At 41.4% G+C, this 19,193-nt stretch overlaps 1 protein-coding gene across 3 annotated transcripts in view; it reads left to right on the forward strand.

Annotated features, from left to right (window-relative positions):
• ppih (peptidylprolyl isomerase H (cyclophilin H)) overlaps positions 1-19,193 on the forward strand; it is a 64,156-nt gene that overhangs the window by 19,254 nt on the left and 25,709 nt on the right. Inside the window, exons 6-10 of one of the 3 annotated variants that reach the window (XM_072585929.1) lie at positions 4,170-4,262; positions 4,731-4,818; positions 5,974-6,014; positions 8,828-8,872; positions 9,047-9,764. In XM_072585929.1, the coding sequence (XP_072442030.1) occupies positions 4,170-4,262; positions 4,731-4,818; positions 5,974-6,014; positions 8,828-8,872; positions 9,047-9,115 (336 nt within the window). In that variant the 3' untranslated portion in view covers positions 9,116-9,764. Of the gene's footprint in view, positions 1-4,169; positions 4,263-4,730; positions 4,819-5,973; positions 6,015-8,827; positions 8,873-9,046; positions 9,765-19,193 lie in introns of those variants that run through there. The other 2 variants (XM_072585930.1, XM_072585931.1) reach the window with 2 other exon arrangements.

The following is a 19,193-nucleotide window of genomic DNA, read 5'->3' on the forward strand; positions in this document are numbered from 1 at the left end:
AAAGATTTACAAGGACGTTGCCAGGGTTGGAGGGTTTGAGCTCGAGGGAGAGACTGAGTAGGCTGCGGCTGTTTTCCCTGGAGCTTCGGAGGCTTGAGAAGTGGCCTTATCGAGGTTTATAAAATCTTGAGGGGCAGTGTCTTTTCACGGGTTGAGGGAATGCAGAACTAGAGGGCATAGGTTTAGGGTGAGAGGGAAACATTTCAAGGGACTTAAGGGGAAACTTTTTCATACAGTGGGTGGTGTGTGTATGGAATAGGCGACCAGAGGAATTGGTGGAGGCTGGTACAATTACAGCATTAAAAAAAACCTGTGGATGAGGATATGAATAAGAAGGGTTTGGAACATAGAACAATACAGCGCAGGATAGACCCTTCGGCCCTCGATGTTGCGCTAACCTGTGAACTATTCTCAGCTTGTCCCCCTATCATTGTCCATGTGCTTATCTAAGGATTGTTTAAATCTCCCTAATGTGGCTGATTTGACTACATTAGCAAGTGGGGCATTCCACGCCCTTACCACTCTCTGCATAAAGAACCTGCCTCTGACATTTGTCCTAAATCTATCACCCCTCAATTTGTAGTTATGCCCCCTTGTACAAGCTGACGTCACCATCCTAGAAAAAAGACTTTCACTGTCTACCCTATCTAATCCTCTGATCATCTTGTATGTCTCTATCAAATCCCCTTTTAGTCATCTTCTTTCCAATGAGAACAGACCCAAGTGTCTCAGCCTTTCCTCAGAAGATCTTCCCACTAGACCAGGCAACATCCTGGTAAATCTTCTCTGCACCTTTTCCAATGCTTCCACATCCTTCCTGAAATAGGGGGACCAGAACTGTACATAATATTCCAAGTGTGGCTGCACTAGCGTTTTGTATAGCTGCAGCATGATATTGCAGCTCCAGTACTCAATCCCTCTATGAATGAAACCTAACACACCGTATGCCGTCTTAACACCGTATGTCTTCCACCTGGGTGGCAACTTTCAGGGATCTATCTACATAGACTCCAAGATCCCTCTGCACATCCACACTACCAAGAATCTTTCCATTGACCCAGTGTTCTGCCTTCCTGTTATTCTTCCCAAAGTGCATCACCTCACATTTAGCTGCACTGAACTCCATTTACCACCTCTCAGCGTAATTCTGCAGTTTATCCAAGTCCCCCTGCAACCTGTAATGTTCTTCCAAACTGTCCACTAATCCACCGACTTTAGTGTCATCTGCAAATTTATTAACCCATCTACCAGTGCTTGCGTCTAAGTCATTTATAAAAATGACAAACAGCAGTGGTCCCAAAACAGATCCTTGTGTCACACCACTCGTAAACGGATTCCAGGCTGAATATTTTCCATCAACCACCACTCGCTGTCTTCTTTCAGAAAGCCAGTTTCTAATCCAAACTGTTAAATCACCCTCAATCCCATGCCTCTGCATTTTCTCCAACAGCCTACCCTGTGGAACCTTATCAAAGGCTTTACTGAAGTCCATGTATACCACGTCAACTGCCCTACCCTCATCTGCATGCTTGGTCACCTTCTTCTCAAAAAAACTCAATGGGGTTTGTGAGACACAACCTGCCCTTGACGAAACCAGGTTGACTATCTGAAATCAAATTGTTGCTTGCTAGATGATTATAAATCTTATCTCTTATAATCCTGGGATATGGGCCAAGTGCTGTCAAATGGGACTAGATTAATTTAGGATATCTGGTCAGCATGGACGAGTTGGACTGAAGGATCTGTTTCTGTGCTGCACATCTGAGTCTAAGTACAATTACATTTGGTCAGGCAAAATTATAAAAGTCTTAGAAGGCTCTTACGGATCTATCTATTCCCTGTGAAAGCTCAAGTAGAATTCTCTGTCTCTACCCACAGGCTGTGTATGATATCAGTAGAGTGGATGGAGCAGATGTAACATGAACATTAACCCTTTTAGGGCCATTATCTTGTGTAACCAACAGTAATGGGAAATGAAGCTGTTTGACCAGGTGGAGGTATCAGAAGTGGGACGTTATGTGATTAGAAACCTAAAGACTTGGAACTGAGCTTGATCTGTCTCTCACACAGCTGCCAACAGCTAGCTGATCTTGGTGACCAGCAGGAGCCACTGCTATCACTTGATGCTGTGTGACATCAATCCAGACCTTGGTTAACCTGACAGTAAGTGCAGTATACAGGATGAAGGAGAATAAGATTTGCCTGAGATTCAAATGTAGGCAGTGTTCTATGGCAGTTGGAACTGAATGGAGTGGTGCTGGGGGCGATTGTTGAAGCAGTGGGATTGAACTTTCATCCTACATTTGTGTTCAAGAATTCCAAGGTGAGGGTGATTGTGGTGTAAATGGATCAGGGAGCAGAATCAGCAAAAATTCAAAACTTGCAATAATGGGGAAAGCTGGATAGACATAATCAGTTGCATTTAAATATTGCCCTCAACCACTCATCCAAGGGACTCAGTAATCAACAGACAATGGGTGTGTGATCACCCACAGAAACACTGAATAGCATGTAGTAGCTCTGGGAAATAGAGCAGGCAATCCAATCTTCTAATTAATGATAACTACAGAGAAACATCAATTAGCTGGCACTTAATTATCTGAATTTCAGATTATCCAGAAAGGTCCCAATGCTTGGCCAAACTCTGTTATCTGGCATTCGGTTATCAGAACAAAATACTCCCTGCCTGTGTTGTTTGGATAATCGAGGTTCCTCTATATACTGCTTGGGGATAGTGAGAGCTGCAGATGCTGGAAAGCCAGAGTCACTGTAATGTCGACTCTTGCTCCTCTGCTGCTTGACCTGCTGTGCTTTTTCCAGCTCCATAACCACATTGCTGCCTGGCTTATATCGAGTAAACCAAGTTAAAGGTTTGAATATGAGGTGAGAATTAGTTGGCACCTGAAAGTTTACTGTAGAAGTCATCCAAGTAGATAAACTGAAAGTGGTAATGTTTGAGTTACAATAGTGCAAAACACGAGATCCCTTTAAGAATGAGGCTTAACTTTTACAAGCACGTATAGAGAAGACAGGAAAGGTTTGTAAGGCAGAGCCTATTACCGATACTGGACAGTAAATGCAGAAGTGTGCATGGTGGAACAACATGAATGGAATTGCCCATGCCTCTCAAATACTGACGCGTAATTGTAAGATGAATAAAAGCCAGATGCCATTAAGCATGGAGCTAAAGCAAATTGCTCACGATGCTGGAAATCTGTTTTAAAAAAAAAAGAAAAACAATAAGTGTATTGGAGAAACTCAGCAGGTTTCGCAGCATCTGTGGAGACAGAAACAGTTAATGTTTCAAGTCCAATGAATTTTCTCCACAACTAATTCTAAAGAGTCATACCAGATTACAAACAAGAAACACGTAAACCACTTGTCCCTTTGTTTAATAGGATCATGGTTGGTCAGATTTTATGCTCAATTTTTTATTCCTGCAAATCCACTGATAATTTTTCATCCCCGTGGTAATCAACTATTTACCATCCCTGCCTTAAAAATATTTAAAGACTCTGTATTCAATGCCTTTTGAAGAAAGGAATTCCAAAGACTGCCAATCCTTTTGGAGAAAACATGTTTCCAGTTTGAAATGGGTGACTCCGTATTTTAAAACAATAAATGCTAGTTCTAAATTCCCCCACAAGAGAAGGCATCCTTTCAATGTCCACCCAGTCAGGTCCCTTCAGGATCTTTTATGTTTCAATTAAGTCACTTCTGACTCAAACTCCAGCAGATTCAGGTCTAGTCTTTGCTGAGCTGCTTCCAACACATCGATATCCTTCTGTAAGTATGGTAACCAGTACTGAACGCCGTATTCCAGGTGCAGTCTCACCAAGCATTATATCTGTTTCTGTCTTTACTAATGCTGCCAGACCATCTAGCTCCTCCAGCATTCTCTGTTTGTTTAAACATAGTAATTGTGGCCATTGTATTAGCACAACTATTCTCCATTTTTATAAAACATTTGTACTCCCCAAAGCTGTGGGACATGGTTGCACCCTATACTGTCCCCCTTTATTATTCAGCATTCTTGACCAATAAAAGTCAGCATTACAGAGAAGTGTGATAGTCCAGTGCTTAGTCATATGATCTTAACTTTAAAATTATAAATTTTCTGTGTAATCTCCTGAATGCTTGTGATAATGTAGTGAATCTCTTGCACACAGGGCGATGGGACTGGTGTATGTAGTATTTATAGAGGGCCATTTGCAGATGAAAACTTCAAACTGAAGCACAATGCCCCTGGTCTCTTATCCATGGTAAGGGAGATTCAAATTGTTTATATAAAAATATGTATTTGTTAAGAGAAGAAAAAGAGACTTGCATTGAGGTAACAGTTTTCATGACCACAAGATGTCCAAAACAATTCAAAGCTAGTGGAGTGTTCTTGTAGTGTAATTGTTAACGTGATGGAGGACATACATTGCGATTGCACAAACAGCAATGGGGTCAATTCTAGCTAATCTGTTATTAAAACATAAATGCTGCCCAGGCCAATGGGGCTTTTGCCCATGTTCTTTTTGAATATAATGCCATTGGGTCTATATATCCACCTGACCAGGCAGATGGGGCCTGAGGTTAATAGCTGAAAAACTGCAGTTTCAAAAGTGCAGAAGATCTACCCAAACCCTGCAGTGGAACTTGAACCTGACAGAGAGAAACTCCAAAAGCTGCTTTGAAATTTCTGTGCTTTACTAACCAGGACTTTTTTTGTGTGTCTCTAACAGGCAAACAGTGGCCCAAATACAAATGGTTGTCAGTTCTTCATCACATGTTCTAAATGTGATTGGCTTGATGGAAAGCATGTTGTTTTTGGTAAGGAAGCAGGTCTCTCTGAAAGCTTTCAGGAGGAGCAGTTGTTCTGGGAATATGTCTATTCTATACAGTCAGTACAAAAGTAAATCATACATTAAGTACAGGAAGGACAAGTTTCCAAATCTTCAATCCAGATTTTACCAATGAAACCAGATGACTAAACTCCCTTCGTAACTAAAGTTAACCAATCTGTGGTCGAGTGTGGGAGTACCAGGTAACCTGGAGTGTAACTGGCAGGTGAAACATCTGTTTCAATATTGTCCAATGTCTTCTGAGTGGTTACTTGCTCCCTTTCAAGCGAATGATATCAGGTGACATGTGGCACTGTCATAATCCTGACTTTATCAGCGTCGAGAATGTGGTACTAGAGAAGCTCAGACAGCCTGACCTCCTGTGCTTTTCCAGCACCCCACACTCAACGCTGATCTCCAGCATCTGCTGTCCTCATTTTCTTCTAACTCTGCCATCATCCAGGCTCATTACACTGGAAAGTGATTACGAGCAGGAATCCTGACCAATTTCCCACTTGTCAATTTGGGGAAGCTGAGGCCAAAAGTGGCACCTTTCATGTTACCAGGCTGCAGTTATAAATAGCTTTCATTTTAAGATTATTGATGACTAACTTCTTGCAAATTGCATGCCAACAATTTTTTTGGAATTCAACTTTCAAAACTGCAGCAGTCTTCATAATGTTAAGAAGGTAGACAATAGTTTGTGTTCATTGCAGATTTGATGACTCTCAGTTGTGGAAATGAGCATGTTTCCAGGATTTCCTACAGAAAATTTTGATTCCATATCAAAGAAGGAACTCTCGTGTTAGTTGTGTATTTTAACACTCTTGCTGAGTGTTGATGTGACCTGCTTCCAGGGCTATCAATGGTACACTCAATGTTCTGAATGGAGTGGTTTTTGCATTTTTCCTGTTCTCCTTGTGGGTAGGGGCTTCCAGTCACTGAATGCTTGCAGTGCAAAGCGTTTGTACGTGGCATGCTTTCCCTGTCAGCATAGAAAGGGCCAAGAATTCAGTGTACAGAAACATAGCCACTTAGTCATATACACTTATATTTCATTTGCCCCTTCCTTGGAAGGTAACTTTATTTATTTAGCTTCTTGAAGGAATTAATACCTCTTTTTAAAAATCTTAATTTTATCCAGGTAGAATAATTGATGGATTACTTGTAATGAGGAAAATTGAGGTAAGCAGTTATCTGTTTTGGTAATATTTATTGCTGCAAAGCAAATACTGTCGCTAAGTTAAACATTTGCTGTTTAAACAGTGTTTAGGTGCACTCTGCTAAATATTTTTCATTTGCACCTAATGTGTACACATTTCAGCAAAAACATTCCTTGGATTTTTTCAGTGAGGACCAGGGTAGGGGGCGGTGTGGTAAAATGATCATTCTTCCTTGACTCAGATAAATAAACTGTAGCCTAATAATTGGAATATAAAAGATGGACCAAAAAAGTTCATTCAAATTAATCATAGATTTCTCTTGAAAATCTATATGCAATTGGATTTGTAAATTTTTCACCACATTCTTCCCAGAGGCAGGTAAAACTTTGAGAGAACAGAACTCTGAACAACCCTTCAGATGCCTCCTTGAGCCTGCAAGTGATTGAGTTTAAAAAATACTCCATTGGGATTTTGACATAATATTGCAACCAAAACAAAACACTCCATTGACTGGAAATCTGAACAAAATTCTGTTGATAGATCAGGCTCAACATGTTGACTGTTTCTCCACAGATATGATCAGATCTGCTGAGCTTTTCCAGCATTCTCTGCTTTCATTATCTTTGACCAACTGCATTCCGCACACTTTTGAGTTAAGCAGGGTTAAGTGAAAATGTTCCACAGTTATTGTCAGCATCATTTTCTGCAGCAGACCTTTTAGCCAGATACTCATCCAACTCTTTTTAAAGAAGCTGCTTTGTATGGTTTTCTTAAATAATGTTGTTCTTCCCTCTACTCACACTCTGAATTATCTTCCTATCTTTAGACTTTGTCCAATAGCAGTTAGGTGATTCATGGAATCCTTCATGTGACCAATTGCAAGCAGGCATGTGAAGCTACCTTCTGTTCTGTCCTTCTCCCTCCCTTCCCCACAGTCTGTCCTTGTTGCATCTTGTGCACCCTTGCAAGTTTACACAGTTTGATTGTAAAACTAAGATTATGATTGATATTAACTAACCTAACTAGTTGCAAGTATGGCTAATTTAACTTGCCATCCGATTGGTATTACTGTCAATAAGGTAAAAACAATGACTGCAGATGCTGAAAACCAAATACTGGATTAGTGGTGCTGGAAGAGCACAGCAGTTCAGGCAGCATCCAATGAGCAGCGAAATCGACGTTTCGGGCAAAAGCCCTTCATCAGGAATAAAGGCAGTGAGCCTGAAGCGTGGAGAGATAAGATGAAGGGCTTTTGCCCGAAACGTCGATTTCGCTGCTCGTTGGATGCTGCCTGAACTGCTGTGCTCTTCCAGCACCACTAATCCAGTATTACTGTCAATAATCTCTGTCACCGTTATTGTTCCTGGATTGGGTGTTTAAAGTTTGTGTTAAATACACCAATGTTCCATATTCACCAACACATAATGTGTGCGCAACTCAGTGAATCCTTTAAGTGCCTGGAGCTTGGGAACTTACAACCAGCTTCCAATGTCCTGTTGACTCTCACCAGCTGCTCCACCGTCTCTATGTAGCACACCTATCTACTTTTATTCTCACTGCAGCCTCCAAAGGAACACTGTTTACTTCAGGCAGCAGCTCAGACTACACCATCTTCAATGTTTAATTCCTACTCTTGCACATAACCAAGCGGCTCTATCAGCTTCTGCTTTACCCCATCTTAGGATGCCTTGGGCAAGTAATTCATTTGAAATTAAAGAGAACAAAATTAAAAATGATAAATTAAAACAATATAGTGCTGAAACAATGCACAGGAGCTGTGTCTATGCACTGACCCTCCAGTGAGAGACACTATTGAATTATTATTCCCATTTGGTCAGTGTTTTAATCACTGAACCACACTGGAAAATAGTGACAACAGCTTAGTTAGATTTTTATTTTTTCTTCACCCATCACTTTACAGAATTTTCAAAGAAAGACTTAATTCTTGGAACTTCCATTTACTTCCCGTCTGGCTGGTGGTGACGGGTGTGGTCCTACCTGGCTGGTGGTGACGGGTGTGGTCCTACCTGGCTGGTGGTGACGGGTGTGGTCCTACCTGGCTGGTGGTGACGGGTGTGGTCCTACCTGGCTGGTGGTGACGGGTGTGGTCCTACCTGGCTGGTGGTGACGGGTGTGGTCCTACCTGGCTGGTGGTGACGGGTGTGGTCCTACCTGGCTGGTGGTGACGGGTGTGGTCCTACCTGGCTGGTGGTGACGGGTGTGGTCCTACCTGGCTGGTGGTGAGTTGCAGGATTTTGACCCAGCAGCAATAAAGTGGCAGTGATATACCTTTAAATCAAAGTTTCATACCTTGGAGGTGAAAATGTTGCAATACCCTTGTTGCTGTTGCTCTTCAGGGTGGTGGGAGACAGTGAACTATGGTGCTTTTGAAGAGGCTGTGGCAGGTTGTACCATTAAAACTTGTTTAGGCAGAATAAATGCTTAACTTGTGGATAAAATGGCATTAAACGGGAGTACATTGTTTTGGATGGTGCAGAGCTTCTTCAGTATTGTAGTTATTCCCAGCCAGGAAAATAAAGCGAATCTCGTCACACTCCAGATTTGCACCTTGTTTGTGATGAAGAGGCTTTGAGAAGTCAGGATTTCAGCCAGTCATAACCAACTGCCCAGTCCCTCCCCTGCCATCTTTACGTTGTCCTCTGCCTTCCTTAAACTGCCACAGACCCACAACTGAACAATATAACCTTCATGACTAGATCATTCCCTGTGCCCATCAGTCCTTGTTTCCCAGTCAACACTTCCATCAATCCTGACCCAGTGTCATTAATCTTCTTCTTCTCTTTCCCCCCCACCCCAAACTCTTTGGCTCATTAGAAGGAAAAACTCAGCAGGTTTGGCAGGATGTGGAGAGTAATCAGTGTAAGTGTTTTTATTTGTTTATCTTCATCAGGGTGTTGAACTTTGTGGCTCCTCTTAATCAGCTATTTGAAAGTTGGACGAGTTAATTAAATTGTGATTATGAAAATAAAGCAGCATAGTCTTTCAGAAAGCTTTATTGTTTGTTATTAGTCATTATAAAACTTCTGCCCACAGAATGTTCCTGCTGGACCCAGCAACAAGCCGAAACTTCCTGTGGTGATTGCACAGTGTGGAGAAATGTAGAGTTTACTGAAACAAGAGAAGAAGCAGTTCTTCGCTATTTGTTTAGAAGTGTAAAGAGACCGGTTTATGACCTGCACACTATTGTAGTGGTGTTCAGAGGCCAGGGGTCTTTGGTTTAAATAATTAACAAGCACAATCTGGGATTTTGACAACTCAATTTATTTCATCCTGAGACCAAGGTGAATAGGAAATTCCTGTGCTGTGAATGAGCTACTCCAAAACCATTTCTCTCGTAAAAATAAAAACATCATTTTAGTAGAGTTCTTGTTTAAAACCCCAACTTGAAACAAAAGTTTGCCCTGGTGAACAGGTAACATTTGAGTCACCCAGTGCATTTTATTTTGTTTTCGGAAATACTTTCATCCAGTAAGTGTTTGTAAGTGAAATCTGAATTCACTTGTCTTTTTAACAGCCAAAACATCAAATCGTTTATTTTTGTTTTTGAGAAACAGTCTATATTGTCTATCAAATTGTAAATTTCCCATTTACCTAGAACAGAATGTAAGGAATATGATTGCAGTTGTGGTGATTTGTTGTTTTATATTATATTTTCAGTTTATATTTACTTTTCAGACAATGGCAGTTTGGTTTGAGCCGTATGAATGATATATACTATTAGATCTGAAATAAAACTTTCAATTGTATGTTATTTAGTGAGTGATTGATCATTCCCAGTATTAACCATTTCATGGAGTTCTTTTTGTGCACATTTGGGAACCAAAATGCTCTACGAATAGTGAACATTGAAATTCATCGCTTTACAGCTAATGCATTTAAAATTTTTGATTTCTGGTTAAGTACAGGCACTGCCAGCAATAAGGAGGGAGTTGGCTCAAACCAACTCAACGTAAATTAACAAATACACTGATAGAAGTTGTCAAATTAAAAAAAAATATATATTTTCATAAGGCCAAATATGGTGACAGTAAAGAGTGTTTCTTTGGTAATGAGAGAGTTTAAAACCAAATTGAACTGGTGTAGAATAGAATTGCTAACAGCTTAATTATTCAGTATTATGAAACTTGAGTATTGTTTAGGAAAATATTTTTGTAAGAACATGCATCAGAGAAATTCTCAAGAAGCAGCAATGTAAAAGGAAAACAGAATTTATACTGTAAGATAGGAAAGTGATGGTTGGTTTGCGAATGGACTCTGGTTAGTAGATAATTGCCACAAAGAATGCACCAGTTAATGACGACTAACAGTTAGCAGTCAAGCTTTGTCTAAATTTTAAACCTGACAAGTTGACTCTTAATTGGTCAAGGCCTTGCCATGCAAAATAAAACCGTGGGTGCAGTGAATGTACCTATTCTTTCTTTCTGCAAACAAGGCCCTGAGGTGTCATTATATGTAACTCCCAGGACTGGAAAGCAGCCACACTGAAAGCCTGACTGACAACCTTACGTTAGTTAGTTAACTATCTGCTGCTACATTTCTGTGTAAGATATGCCAGAAATACTCTAAACAAGTCTCTTGAGGCAGCTTATTAAATGCCATCTGAAAATCCATATTGACTTCCACTAGATTTTCGTTTTTCCAATTATCTCTTCAGAGCTGTTAAATTGATTGAATTTGCAGAAATAAATCCTTTCCATCTGTCTTGATAAATGCATGCCTTTCAAAATACTCATTAATGTTACCTTGACATATGGATTCTTAAGGTCTGTTTCGACTAAGTGTTGTTCTGATTAATATGTAGGTAACCTGACTTAGACCATAAAGGATAGGAGCGGAATTAAGCCATTTGGCCCATTGAGTCTGCTCCACCATTCAATCATGGCTGATATGTTTCTCAACTCCATTCTCCTGCCTTTTCCCCTAACCCTTCATCCTCTAATTAATCAAGAACTTCTGGATTTAAGATACTGAATGACTTTGCTGCAGAGGTCTGTGGCAGGTAAGAGTTCCATAGATCCACCACCCTCAAGCTGAAAGAATTCCTTCTCATGTCAATTCTGAAGGATTGTCCCTGCACTCTGATCTGCTATCCATAGATTACAGTAAGAACATCGATTCTCCTGCTCCTTGGATGCTGCCTGACCGGAAGAGTGAGGGGTCTGGGTAGGAAGGAACTTCTCCCCTTGCTGGAGGGATCGATGACCAGGGAATATATCCGAGCAGGATGTTTAGAGGAAGAACGTTACCACTGAGGATACTAGGCATTACAGCCTGTGAGGGTGGTACAGGCAGAAACCTTCATGGCATTTCAGAAATATTCAGATATGCACTTGTGAAGACAAGGCTTACAAGGCTATAGACCAACTGCTTGAAAATGGGATTAAAATAGGCACAGTCCCAATAGGCTGAAGGGTCTTTTTCTGTACTGTAGATCTGTGTTTCTAATGCTGATTCATTGACGATGGTGAATACATGGGTTATTGATGACTGTTATCAGATAAACTTTGGTTTAAATTTAAACCAGGCAAGTTGACACATAATTGGTTAAAACCTTGCCCTGAGATGTGAACTGGAGAATAGCTGTCATCTATTTTGTCGATTTGAAACAAGCGCTGTCGAATAAAAGTAGAATTATGGGTTCTGCTTCAATTGCTGATTTATTGCATTAACTCAAAACCTTCAAACAGTTGAATATAGATTGCAACTTGACACTGATCAACATACAGTTCTTCCATTGGTATGTTGAAGAAATATAAAAGCTTTAAAAACATCTTTACTATGCAGTTATCATCCCATATTATAATATGAAGTGATTTCGGTAATCAGAGAAGCAAAGGTGAAGTTGGTCATATTTTATACTCTGTTTGAATGTGGCCAGAAGATTCAAGAACCTGTTAACTGGAATGATGGTAATTGAAAGTTTTAAAATACAAATCTGCAGCACTGCATCAGGCCTTTTTTTTAAAAATTCATTCATGGGATGAGGACTTTGCTGGCTAGCATGGCACTTATTGTCCATGCCTAATTACCCAGAGGACAGTTGAGAGTCAATCACATTGCTGCGGGTCTGGGGTCACATAGAGGCCTGACCAAGTAAGGCTGATACTTTCCTTCCTTAAAGGGCATGAGTGACCCAGATGGGTTCTTCTGACAATCGGCCATGGGTTAATTGTTTGGCTCCTAATTCCACATTTCCTTAAATACAAATTCCACCATCTGCAGTGGTGGCACATGAACCCAGGCACCCAGAATATTACCAGGGTGTCTGGATTAATCATCTAGTGATAATACCATGAGGCCATTGCCTCCCCTGTTAGTTTGTGCATGTTTAACATTGAATCTCCAGCGTAGGTCTCATTTACCAAGTTTCATGATAGATCCTAACATTTCTGAATTGATTTGCTCATTCTGGAACAATGTTCCAGCACTCAAACTGAGGCTCGTGAAGCAACTTGCTTGAGAGATGTCGTAACATCTTTGAACAGGTTGTTTGGAAAATATCTAAACGTTCACTCTACGTCTATTGTGGCACAGTGGCAGTGCTCTTACCTCTGAGCTAAGCAGCCTCGGTTCAATCACGCCTTCTCAATAACTTCTCTGAACTAGTTGATTTTGAAGCAAGGAGTTCATTTCTTCAGGATGTCTTTTTTTTAAAATTGTTAATTTAGCGTTGGAGGTGCTTTAGTGGAAGTAAAAAAAATGAGGGTGGGCTCATTTTCTTCAGTAGTGGGAGATAGTTGGTAAAGGGAGAGAGCCGATTGGAATTTGTATTGAACTATGAAATGTAAATAAACAGTTTTTCTAAGACTGACCGCGGGCAACTAGCAATTCAACAATATAGCTCCAAACTGGATCCTATGCTATTGGTTTTGGTTGTAAGACAGTGATCATCTGTGTCATACTACAGAATTACCGGCATGAAGCCATACGTCTGTAAGAAGGTAGTGTCTTAATTGAAGATGCAGAGGACTGTTAGCACTGTCACTGGATTTCTGAGTCCAATATTGCAGGTAGCTGTAATTCTTCAAGCAGAAAATGACATGATTCTGCAGCTGACTCTGGCTGCGAAGATCTTTTCCCCACCATCACTCCAGGTGGGTTTCCTCGTGCAGGTAGAACTAACCCGAACAATATCACAGCACTGCTGGTTAGACTTGGTGTACGACTGAAGGTATGACTGAAGTGATTTGAGCTCACCAAACAAGAATCCAAATGCGTACAACATACTTGCGCAACCCTGTCTAAACACCTTTCGAATTGAGGTGCTGGAAGCTCGGTTTAAAATGAGTGTTTTTTTTCAACTGGTGCAGACTCATTTGGCTAAATGGCCTCTTTCCTTGCCATAACTAGGACAGTAACCAAAAGCTCTGGCTGATAAACATAATCCTGGGCTTATGTGGGAAGCAAGAGAGGAAATTGCAGAGCCGTTGGCAATGATCTTTTTGTCTTCACTGTCAACAGGGGTGGTACCAGGGGACTGGAGAGTGGTGAATGTTGTACCCCTGTTCAAAAAAGGGAATAGGGATAACCCCGGGAATTACAGGCCAGTTAGTCTTTCTTCGGTGGTAGGCAAAGTAATGGAAAGGGTACTGAGGGATAGGATTTATGAGTATCTGGAAAGACACTGCTTGATTAGGGACAGCCAGCACGGATTTGTGAAGGGTAGGTCTTGCCTTACAAGTCTTATTGAATTCTTTGAGGAGGTGACCAAGCATGTGGATGAGGGTAGAGCAGTGGATGTAGTGTACATGAATTTTAGTAAGGCATTTGATAAGGTTCCCCATGGTAGGCTCATGCGGAAAGTCAGGAGGTATGGGATAGAGGGAAATTTGGCCAGTTGGATAGAAAACTGGCTAACCAGTCGAAGTCAGAGAGTAGATGGTAAATATTCAGCCTGGAGCCCAGTTACAAGTGGAGTTCCGCAGGGATCAGTTCTGGGTCCTCTGCTGTTTGTAATTTTTATTAATGACTTGGATGAGGGAGTCGAAGGCTGGGTCAGTAAATTTGCAGATGAGACGAAGATTGGTGGAGTTGTGGACAGTGAGGAGGGCTGTTGTCGGCTGCAAAGGGACTTCAATATGATGCAGAACTGGGCTGAGGAGTGGCAGATGGAGTTCAACCCTGTCAAGTGTGAGGTTGTCCATTTTGGAAGGACAAATAAGAATGCGGAATACAGGGTTAACGGTAGGGTTCTTAGTAAGGTGGAGGAGCAGAGGGATCTTGGGGTCTATGTTCATAGATCTTTGACAGTTGCCACTCAGGTGGATAGAGCTTGTTAGAAGGCCTATTGTGTATTAGCGTTCATTAGCAGAGGGATTGAATTCAAGAGTCGTGAGGTGATGTTGCAGCTGTACAGGACCTTGGGAGGGCCACATTTGGAGCACTGTGTGCAGTTCTGGTTGCCTCACTTTAGGAAAGATGTGGAAGCTTTGGAGAGGGTGCAGAGAAGATTTACCAGGATGTTGCCTGGAATGGAGAGTAGGTCGTACGAGGATAGGTCGAGAGTGCTAGGCCTTTTCTCATTGGAATGGCAAAGGATGAGGGGTGACTTGATAAAGGTTTATAAGATGATCAGGAGAATAGATAAAGTAGACAGTCAGAAACTTTTTCCCTGAGTACAACAGAGTGTTACAAGGGGACATAAATTTAAGGTGAAGGGTGGAAGGTATAGGGGGGGTGTCAGGGGTAGATTCTTTACCCAGAGAGTGGTGGGGGCATGGAATGCGCTGCCTGTGGGAGTGGCAGAGTCAGAATCATTGGTGACCTTTAGGGGGAATTGGATAGGTACATGGATGGGTGCTTAAGCTAGGACAGATGTTCGGCACAACATCGTGGGCTGAAGGGCCTGTTCTGTGCTGTATTGTTCTATGTTCTATAAACATGGAGCATCTCCCATGCAATATATGTCTCAGCAAAAACGCTTTGCTCCAAAGTCAAGTAGACGATGCCCTTAGCAACCCATTTGGTGGTAAAGAGATTAACAATTGGTACAAACCTTTCTGGAAATCAAGCAGGAAATAATATAATTAAGAAATTTCCGAAATATATTTGTTTTAATATTAAAGAGAACTTTCCATAATCAATACAAATATTTAGTTGCAGCATTCATTCAAAGTCATTTCACATGTTCTTTCTGTATAGTGTTTTGCATGGACGAATAGCGAAAAATGAGGCATACATCTAATAGATTGAAATGCTTATGCTTAACTGAAGTGCATGTTCATTCAAGTAGGCGTTTCCTCCACTATTGGTCCTAGCTACAGGAAAGTGCACTTTGGACTTGAGCTTGACAGTACAGCAGGAAATTATCCACATCAACCACTTGAACTTTGAATGAAACTCCTCCAATTCAAACTGTATGTTCTTTGAGTTTTAATGAACTGTTATCTGCTACTTGTTGATTAACGTTTCAAGAATCCTAAGTAAAACTTTGGCATCAGAATTATTGACACCTGTTAGTTAATTAAGCTTTATCTTTTCATTTATGTAATTTTCATGTTTAAAGGCATCATTTTCTCAAGTATTTTCAATTACTCTGTGCATTCTAAAGTTCACCTGTAATTAATGTCATAAAGTCCAGGTTTATGGCCATCGGTTTCAATACACTTCCATTGTAGTAACCCAGTTTAAAATGAAGATGTTTGGTGATTTGGTGTAATTTTGTTTGGCAAAGATGAATTAGCTTGATGGAGAACAATCTTATTTTGTTTTAATGAAATCTTATTGTTTGAATAATTGGTAATGAAATACTGCAGTATCCAGAAAGAAACCTTTCACTATTAATCAGTTCTCTGAACCCTTCATTGTCACTTCCTTGAAATAACCCTTGTATTGGTTCATTTTAAAATGCATTTTGGCAAATTAGAAAACTTGATGGCTTCATTCTCTAGTTAAGAGAATCAAGACTCCTAACTCCTAATTGTTGCTTGGAGGTAACATTCTTTGAATAAATCTGACAAATAGAAAGGGGCCAGAATGGGACCAACCAGCATTAAGAACAATTTAAATCTTCAATAATAGCCAGGATCAGATATTTTAATATTCTGGGCATAATTCAGAAGCATTTGGTGACTGATGGAGAAAAATAGCATTCTACTTCAGGGTTTAAAAGCTTGACAGTAGGCAGCATTGCAATTCCTTTAGGACACAGATAAAACAGATAAATCTTCAGGAAAAGCAGCAAAATGGAAATACAGAAGATATCAGGTTAAAGTAGTAACACAAAGCAAAATGATATGTCTCAAAGCATTATGATTAAACTGCCTTGCCTGTTTTAAATAGTTTTATTAATATTTTTACACGACGACAGTTTTTGCAAAAAGTTGACTTGATGAAATGGAAAGTGTCTGGAAGAGTAACATAGTCATAGAGATGTACAGCACGGAAACAGACCCTTCGGCCCAACCCGTCCAGGCTGACCCGATACCCCAACCCAATCTAGTACCACCTGCCAGCGCCCGGCACATATCCCTCCAAACCCTTCCTAATCGTATACCCATCCAAATGCCTCTTGAATGTTACAATTGTACCAGCCTGCACCACTCCCTCTGGCAGCTCATTCCATACACTTACCACCATCTGCGTGAAAAAGTTGCACCTTAGGACCCTTTTATATCTTTTCCCCTTTCACCCTAAATCTATGCCCTCTAGTTCTGGACTCCCCAACCCCAGGGAAAAGACTTTGTCTATTTACCCTATCCATGCCACTCATAATTTTGTAAACCTCTGTAAGGTCACCATTCAGCATCCGACACTCCAGGGAAAACAGCCCCAGCTGTTCAACCTCTCCCTATACCTCAAATCCTCCAACCCTGGCAACATTCTTGTAAGTCTTTTCTGAACCCTTTCAAGTTTCACAGCATCGTTCAGATAGGAAGGAGACCAGAATTGCACGCAATATTCCAACATTGGCCTAACCAATGTCCTATACAGCCGCAACATGACCTCCCAACTCCTGTACTCAATACTCTGACCACTAAAGGAAAGCACACCAATCGCTGCCTTCACTATCCTATCTACCTGCGACTCCACTTTCAAGGAGGTACGAACCTGTACTCCAAGGTCTCTGTTCAGCAATACTCCTTAAGACCTTACCATTAAGTGTATAAGTCCTGCTAAGATTTGCTTTCCCAAAATGCAGCAACTCGCATTTATCTGAATTAAACTCCATCTGCCACTTCTCAGCCCATTGGCCCATCTGGTCAAGATCCTGTTGTAATCTGAGGTAACCCTCTTCACTGTCCACTACACCTCCAATTTTGGTGTCATCTGCAAACTTACTAACTGTATCTCTTATGCTTGCATCCAAATCATTTATGTAAATGATAAAAAGTAGAGGACCCTTTTGGCACTCCACTGGTCACAGGCCTCCAGTCTGAAAACAACCCTCCACCACCACCAACTGTCTTCTACCTTTGAGCCAGTTCTGTATCCAAATGGCTAGTTCTCCCTGTATTCCATGAGATCTAACCTTGCCAATCAGTCTCCCATGGGGAACCTTGTCAAATGCCTTACTAAAGCCCATATAGATCACATCATCTGCTCTGCCCACATCAATCATCTTTGTTACTTCTTCAAAAAACTTAATCAAGTTTGTGAGACATGATTTCCCACACACAAAGCCATGTTGACTGTCCCTAATCAGTCCTTGCCTTTCCAAATACATGTACATCCTGTCCCTCAGGATTCCTTCCAACAACTTGCCCACCACCGAGGTCAGGCTCACCGGTCTATAGTTCCCTGGCTTGTCCTTACTGCCCTTCTTAAACAGTGGCACCATGTTTGCCAACCTGCAGTCTTCTGGCACCTCACCTGTGACTATCGATGATACAAATATCTCAGCAAGAGGCCCAGCAATCACTTGTCTAGCTTCCCACAGAGTTCTCGGGTACACCTGATCAGGTCCTGGGGATTTATCCACCTTTACCCGTTTCAAGACATCCAGCACTTCCTCCTCTCTAATATGGACATTTTTGCAAGATGTCACCATCTCTTCCCCTATATTCTATATCTTCCATATCCTTTTCCACAGTAAATACTGATGCAAGATACTTGTTTAGTATCTCCTCCATTTTCTGCAGCTCCACACAAAGTCCGCCTTGCTGATCTTTGAGGGGCCCTATTCTCTCCCTAGTTACCCTTTTTTCTTAATGCATTTGTAAAAACTCTTTGGATTCTCCTTAACTCTATTTGCCAACGCTATCTCATGTCCCCGTTTTGCCCTCCTGATTTCTCTCTTAAGTAAACTCCTACTGTCTTTATACTCTTCTAAGGATTCACTCGATCTATCCTGTCTATACCTTACATATGCTTCCTTCTTTGTCTTAACCAAACCCTCAATTTCTTTAGTCATCCAGCATTCAATAGACAATAGACAATAGACAATAGATGCAGGAGTAGGCCATTCTGCCCTTCGAGCCTGCACCGCCATACAATATGATCATGGCTGATCATTCCTAATTAGTATCCTGTTCCAGCCTTATCTCCATACCCCTTGACTCCACTATCTTTAAGAGCTCTATCCAATTCTTTCTTAAAAGAATCCAGAGACTGGGCCTCCACTGCCCTCTGGGGCAGAGCATTCCACACAGCCACCACTCTCTGGGTGAAGTAGTTTCTCCTCATCTCTGTCCTAAATGGTCTACCCCGTATTTTTAAGTTGTGTCCTCTGGTTCGGCACTCCCCCATCAACGGAAATATGTTCCCTCCTGCCAGAGTGTCCAGTCCTTTCATAAGCCTATACGTTTCAATCAGATCCCCTCTCAGTCTTCTAAACTCAAGGGTATACAAGCCCAGTCGCTTCAGTCTTTCCGTGTAAGGCAATCCTGCCATTCCAGGAATTGACCTCGTGAACCTACGCTGCACTCCCTCAATAGCCAGAATGTCTTTCCTCAAATTTGGAGACCAGAACTGTACACAGTACTCCAGGTGTGGTCTCACCAGGGCCCTGTACAGCTGCAGAAGCACCTCTTTGCTTCTATACTCAATCCCTCTTGTTATGAAGGCCAGCATGCTATTAGCCTTCTTCACGACCTGCTGTACCTGCATGCTTGTCTTCATTGACTGGTGGACAAGAACACCCAGATCTCTCTGAACAGCCCCTTTACCTAATTTGATACCATTGAGGTAGTAATCTGCCTTCCTGTTCTTGCCACCAAAGTGGATAACCAGACATTTATCC

Source organism: Chiloscyllium punctatum, chromosome 16 (assembly GCF_047496795.1).
Source record: "Chiloscyllium punctatum isolate Juve2018m chromosome 16, sChiPun1.3, whole genome shotgun sequence".
Taxonomy (NCBI): domain Eukaryota; kingdom Metazoa; phylum Chordata; class Chondrichthyes; order Orectolobiformes; family Hemiscylliidae; genus Chiloscyllium; species Chiloscyllium punctatum.